The sequence below is a fragment of the Chinchilla lanigera genome, unplaced genomic scaffold (assembly GCF_000276665.1).
Source record: "Chinchilla lanigera isolate Chin_1 unplaced genomic scaffold, ChiLan1.0 scaffold00126, whole genome shotgun sequence".
NCBI classification, from domain to species: Eukaryota; Metazoa; Chordata; class Mammalia; order Rodentia; family Chinchillidae; genus Chinchilla; species Chinchilla lanigera.
This window is the reverse complement of record NW_004955527.1, coordinates 327,575-333,823: the sequence shown is the minus strand read 5'-3', so window position 1 is coordinate 333,823 and position 6,249 is coordinate 327,575. Positions and strand designations below refer to the sequence as shown.

At 52.9% G+C, this 6,249-nt stretch overlaps 2 protein-coding genes across 4 annotated transcripts in view; one reads left to right on the top strand and one right to left on the bottom strand.

The window, feature by feature from the left end:
• LOC106147203 overlaps positions 1-6,243 on the top strand; it is a 10,923-nt gene extending 4,680 nt beyond the window's left edge. The window contains exons 2-4 of one of the 2 annotated variants that reach the window (XM_013507403.1): positions 1,249-1,396; positions 3,311-3,549; positions 6,105-6,243. In XM_013507403.1, the coding sequence (XP_013362857.1) occupies positions 1,249-1,396; positions 3,311-3,549; positions 6,105-6,110 (393 nt within the window). In that variant the 3' untranslated portion in view covers positions 6,111-6,243. Of the gene's footprint in view, positions 1-1,248; positions 1,397-3,310; positions 4,175-6,104 lie in introns of those variants that run through there. The other variant, XM_013507402.1, reaches the window with a different exon arrangement.
• Iffo2 (intermediate filament family orphan 2) overlaps positions 1,108-6,249 on the bottom strand; it is a 37,767-nt gene continuing 32,625 nt past the window's right edge. The window contains exons 6-9 of one of the 2 annotated variants that reach the window (XM_005409799.2): positions 4,502-4,622; positions 4,182-4,271; positions 3,219-3,349; positions 1,108-1,911 (exon numbers count right to left, since the gene is read on the bottom strand). In XM_005409799.2, coding sequence (XP_005409856.1) covers positions 1,806-1,911; positions 3,219-3,349; positions 4,182-4,271; positions 4,502-4,622 — 448 coding nt within the window. In that variant the 3' untranslated portion in view covers positions 1,108-1,805. Of the gene's footprint in view, positions 1,912-3,218; positions 3,350-4,181; positions 4,275-4,501; positions 4,623-6,249 lie in introns of both variants that reach the window. The other variant, XM_005409798.2, reaches the window with a different exon arrangement.

The following is a 6,249-nucleotide window of genomic DNA, read 5'->3' as shown; positions in this document are numbered from 1 at the left end:
TTCCCAGCAGTACAAAACAAAACACGGGGGAAAACTCATGAGAAAGGCCACGGAGTTCTGATAAATTACATCACACGGTCACCAATACATTCTCATTCTCTCTATATACATATATGTGAATATTATATACAATGGTTTTAAAATGCAAAACAGGGAGAGCGAGAAGGCCCTTACAGATCAGTGGCACCCTGCACAGGGAAGGCAGGAGACCGCCACCCCTCCGGCCCAGCACCCACTGGGCCTCCACACTGGCAGGTACTGAGTTCTGGTCCTCAAGCACATTTTGCTCTTCTGACCTCCAGAGGGAGCTCTTCGGCCAACAAAACCCCACATGGTCATTCACTCCACTGTAGTGGGCCCAAAAAGGGAAGAAAGAGGAGACAAAAAAAAAAAAAAGCAAAGCCTGCTTGCCGGCCTGGTTCCCAGCTCAGATCTGGTGGTGTTCTCAACACAAGACCCTTCAACACAGGGGAGATACTGGCTCAGATGAACTCCCAAGGGGTCAGATGAATTACAGAAAGAGGCTCGTGTGTGTCCCCGAGGGGAACGAGGGTGGCACTCCCTCAGCTCCTACACAAGCCATCTCTGAGCCACCAGTGGCCACCTCCACCGCCCCCCGCTTGCCAATCTCTTTGCTGTCAGCACCAATAGCCGGTGACCATGGGACAGTGGAGAACCACGGCGGCGACGGGCTGGTGCTCCCCTCTGAACTCCACCGGGGACTGAGTGGTACCAGGCTGGGCTTCTTCAGACTTTCTCACAGAGAAATGACAGCTGTAAAGCCCCTTATTGCTGACCAGAGAGGGAGGGGAGAACATCAAGTCATCAGGACGATAAAAGACCCCCACCCACACCCCAAACCCACAAAGGTCCCAAAGAAAGCGAGCAGTCAGGTGCGCCGGGCCCTGCAGGAGCGCAGCCCACGAGATCAGCCTTATTATTAACCAGACCCCTCCCCAGCCAGTGCTCACCAGGGAGGCTGCAAGAGAGCGATCGATCGTCGGAACCTTGGCCTCCCTCCCAGCCCCAGGGGAAAAACCAAGAGCCTGGAAGAGGGCCTGCCTTCCACAATGATATAAGGCAAGCTGCTTTTTGTTTTTGTTTTTGTTTTTTTTGCATAGTAGTTTAAACACAGTGAGGCTCCACCTACTCCCCCACAGTACCTTATCCCTCCACTTTGCCACTAAATCCGAAAAAGAAAATAAAAATTGGTCTTCCCTCCTTTCCTTCCACTTTTCTCTCTTCCAGAGAGTGAGAAAATTTGAGAGGCCCCCACCCAGGGCTGGAGGTAACGACTGGCAGATCACCCCAAGCGTGGAGTCAGCCAGCGCCAGCACCAGCGCCAGCGCCGACGCCAGCAGAAGGAAGGGCAAAGCTCATGGCCAATCAGGAGCAGGTGGGAGGGTAGAAAACCACCTGATGCCACACCCAGGTCCCGCCTTCGCCTTAGAGTTTTGTATAAAAACACCTGCTAGGAATAATTCTTTGGAGCTCAAAGTGGCTCAGCATAAGGGAGAAGGCACAGTTAACACTGCATCGTCCGGACAGAAGTCTGCATTTGTAACGTGGAGAACAATAGAAATTGACAGCACCATTCCGTGGGTGGGTAGGTGGGCGGATGGAGAAGGGGCACTGGTCAGTGGTGGGGCGGTGTGGACGGAGAGAAGGAAGGAAGCAGCAGTCCCTCAGCGCTTCCAGAGAAGGAGAGCAGAGGAAGTCTATGAGCGAGGAGCCTTCCTGGCCCAGTGCAGCGAGGGGGCCAGGGCCCCACCACTAACACCACTAGGCGCAAGGGGCCTCCGTCATCAGCTGACCATGGGCTCGACATCTGCTTCCCGCTCCAGTTCATCCTGGATCTCGTCTGTACTTCCTGAGTCGCTGCTGGCCACAGAGCTGGGTGACGGTGAATTCCTGGGAAGCACAGGAGAATGGGGGATATTCAGAGGGGCGAAGGGCGGGAAGGCTGAGCAGCCATGCCTGTGAGGTCCACCCTCAGAGGGTTCCCACCCTGGCTTCTCTCCTTAGCAGCCTTTAATCTTTTGGAAGTCCTGGCTGATCTGAGAGACACAAACAAAGTCCTCTTACGTATTGTTAAGGGATAACACCTGACCTGTGGCCTCCTAGACCTCTCGGGACACTCTGCCCCAGGTTCTACTTAGTCTCCAGGCAGAAAGCTCCTCTGGAGCAGTGGTCATGGATCAGGCTTGGTTCTAATCCTGACATGATCCAACCCAAGTCCAGGCACACAGAAGATGCTCGGTACACCCCCAAATAACTCAGAGCACAAAGGGTGGAGGTTAGCAGCACTACATTGCAGTTCCGGCTCTATCACAAGTGGCTGGGGGCCTTGGGCAAGCTGTCCACCTGCCTGTGCAAACAGTGTGTCCTGGGGGATCTGTGAGTTAAGGTAGAACAGGGTGAGCCAAGCCCCTACCCCATTGGTTCTTGCATAGGAAGATGGTCATACATGTGTGGCTTGTGCAAAGCATTCCCCAGATGCTAACTTACTCTACTACCAATGTGTCTGTCCCCCAGCAAGGCTATGTGTGTGGATGGCAGGGCTCTGTCCTTGTGTGCCATGCCTGATACACATCAGTTTTTTCCTTGCGACAGACCCACCTGACCCTGGGATGGAGGACAGGAAAGAAGGAAGGGAAAGCTCTGCCTGTCGATAGATGGGAGCCCATTTAAGAAACAGCGGGGAAGTCTCCTGCCTGCCTCTCCCACTCCGCAGCTCCACACAAGGTGGGGCATAAGCTCCACGAGGGCAGAGGTTCTGGCTGTTCATCACCAGATCCTCATAGTCTTACACACAGTAGGCCTTCAACAACTACCTGCTGAAACAATGGAGGCAGAGTTGTTGGGGAAATTCCCAGAGGTTAGATATGTAAGTCTCCTAGTACACAGCAGGTGTACTAATATTCCCTGGGTGGATGGATGGATGGATGGATGGATGGATGGATGGATGGATGCATGGATGCATGGATGCATGGATGCATGGATGGATGGATGGATGGATGGATGGATGGATGGATGGATGGATGCATGGATGCATGGATGGATGGATGGATGGATGCATGGATGGATGGATGGATGGATGCATGGATGGATGGATGGATGGGTTGGGAAGACAGAACATGGCCAGGCTATAAAGTGCAGCCCCAGAAAGTACCCCTCAAGGTCTCCACCACTGACTCCCAGGAGCACAGGCAAGGTACCTGTCCGCAGAGCCTTTGATGAGCCGGCGGCAGGTCTCCATCTGCACATCCAGGCCCCGCTTCATGCTGCACATCTCCATGTACTCGTGCAGGTGTCGGTTCATGTCACTCTTGGCTGTGGCCAGCTCCAGCTGGGAGGAGCCAACAGGGAACAAGGGTGAGGACGAGCCACCCTTCCGGCAGAGTCCTGAGCAACCTCCCTCCTCACTTCCTCAGCGGTGGCACCATCGAAGCCACCATGCCCTCAGGATCTTGCCTCTTGGACATCAAGCCCCCCTGCTCTCTGAAGAGCTGTTGGGCAAGGGGTGTGGCTACCCAGCAACCCATCCTGGTAAGCCCCACCCACTTCTGGTACCTCCCACCTGCACAGCCTCACTGGGCTCCTCCGTGTGGCCTCAACCAGAGAAATCCTCAAGTCTCCTTCGTGTTTCTGACCCTTCTCCTCTGCCAAATGGTATTTCCCCCAGCCTCGTCTTTGCCCAGCATGATAAGAACATTAATTCTCAGTTACACAACTGTCAGGGGCACAGCCTCTGGGGCCACAGTGGATTGGCTTGAACATTGCTTCCTTGCTGGGAGGCCTGGGGCGGGTCACTTGGTCCCTTTTCACCTCATCTCCTCCTCTATAAAATGGTGCATGGTCCCTACTGCAGGGGTAGAAGTAAGGATACTAGAAGGGTGTAACTGTAACATGTTGCCCAGTGCCTAGCATCATTTAATATCACTAAAATGTCTCTGGTTATTCCAGGGTCATCATTTCAAATGAACAATTAAAAAAAAAAACAGCTCTGGGACAGGCAGGGATCACACCTCCAGTTTATAGATTAGAAAACTAAGACCATAAGAAGGCTGTGTCCCCAGGGCCTCTGCTTGCCTCACTCCACCACCTGAGGCTCACAGGGGCACTCAACAAGGGGTTCTCTACTAGGGACCTCTCCAGGGGCTCCACGGCCTGAGCCTGACCTCGATCTGGCCTATTGTTTCCTGGTACTCCTTGTCTCTCGTCTTGAAGAAGGATTCGGTCTCGTGGATCAGGTTGCCCAAGTTTTCCTCCTGCTGGGGAAACAGCACAGAAAGGACAGATGAGATTTTGGGGGCTGGGGGTTTAGCTCAGTGGCACAGCGCCTGCCTAGCTCAAGGTCGTGAGTTCGATTCCCGATACCAGACAAAAACCCAAAAAAAAAAAAAAAAAAGGACAGATGAGCTGGGTGGTGAGGGCTCCAAGGGGAAAACAGAGTGGGCTAGGGGGTCACGGTGGCGGGGAGCCCGCGGCCCCGGCTCACCTCGCCCTGCAGGTCGATGCTCGGGTTGCAGTTGGTAAAATCTTCCCAGAGCAGCAGCGTGTCCTCGTTCTCCTCCCACGTCAGGCTGTCACAGTCATCATCAAAATCAAAGGTCTCCCGCCTGTTGGGGGACAGCAGAGGGCATGAGTGGACAGAACCAGGGGCCCGTGCAGGGGATGAAAAGGGACGTCTCCCCCAGAGGAAACACATCTATAAATCTGACGACAAAAGACAGGAGTGGCCCCTAAAAGGACATCTTTCTTATCCAAAAAGAGTTTAACTTTTTCAAAATGCAGAATGTATGTTTGATTTGTACAATTGGAAGTATAGATTTCATAGTATTTTTCTAGCATGTGCAAGGCCCTGGGTTTAATCTCCAGTACCATACACATTTAAAAAGCACACATTTGTGAAGAATGTGGGCTGTAGTTAACAGAGACTGAACATATTTTCCCCTGAAGTCCAATCTTGTGATTTTTTTCCCACCCATTTAACAGCTAAAGTTATTTATATTATTCCCATTTTACAGTTAAGGAACTCATAGCTCGGAAAGAATAACTCACTTGTTCAAAGCCATGGACAGCTACCATGTAGCAAACTCAAGCTGATAGCCAGGTCTTTTTTTGTTTTCTTCCTTTTTTTCTTGAGGCAGGGTCTTACTATGCAGTTCTGGTTGACCTTGAGCTTGCTTTGTAATCCAGGCTAGTCTCAAATTCACAATAATCCTCCTGCCTCAGCTTCCCGAGTGCTGGGATTACAGGCATGCGCCACCACGTCCAGCCTTTCTGTTTTTTTATGGCTTTTTCCTCCCCATCAAAACATCACCAAGCACTGTTCTGGGCTGGGCTTGGATTGGCCACTAAGCAAACATTAAAATGTAACCAAGTCTACCCCTGAAACAGTTCTGTGAGGTAAGCATGGTTGTTATTCCCATTTAACAGGCAAGAAAACTGAGGCTCAGAGAGACTAGGTGGCCTTCTAGACCAACACATGCTGGAAATTGGATATGCACTCAAATCCTCAGTGATGTTAGGGTCTCCCTACTGGCTAGAATCAGAAATAGGGGACCAATCATCTAGGTTTATGCAGGGCTGAAGGATTTCCCAAGATGCACTGGTTACCCCAACTGGAGGGGACCTTAATAATCATCCCACACACCACACCCTGTGTTAGTGGGACGGCTGCGCCTAGGAGTTAAACAGATTCCCAGGGAATTGGTGGCCCAGCAGAGTGGGGTCTCATCTCCAGACCTCCAACCCAGGGCCCTCCCCATCACCACATTTCCCCTCTCTCCTCCTTCCTGTATCCTCCAGAGCAGTGCTCCCAACCATCCACAAGGGAATGGGCTGGGGACCACTGGGGTCCATAAGACCTTCCGGTTAAAAAGCTGTCTAGAGCGCCCCCTGGAGCCAGGCTGGGAAGTTCCCGCCCAACAGCAGTTCCTGCAGTAGCCTATAGGTGGCTCTGGGAGTCCAGGGACCAGGGCTGGGCTGCGGGCGGGGGAGGGGGACTGGAGAGGGGAGCGGGGGTGGGTAGCCCTGCCCTGGGGTCAACAGCCGCCGCAATCCAGACACCACTACTCCTGACTTCACTTCCTTGCCAGGTCTGAGGTCTGATGGAAAACCCAGCTGGGGACAGCGGGCCAGAAAGGACTGGATGCATCATTCAAAGACTTCACTAGAATGGGCCGGGGGCGGGCTCTGGCTTGGGCCTGGGCCCACGGCTGGATGAAATAGCAGGTTGCACGC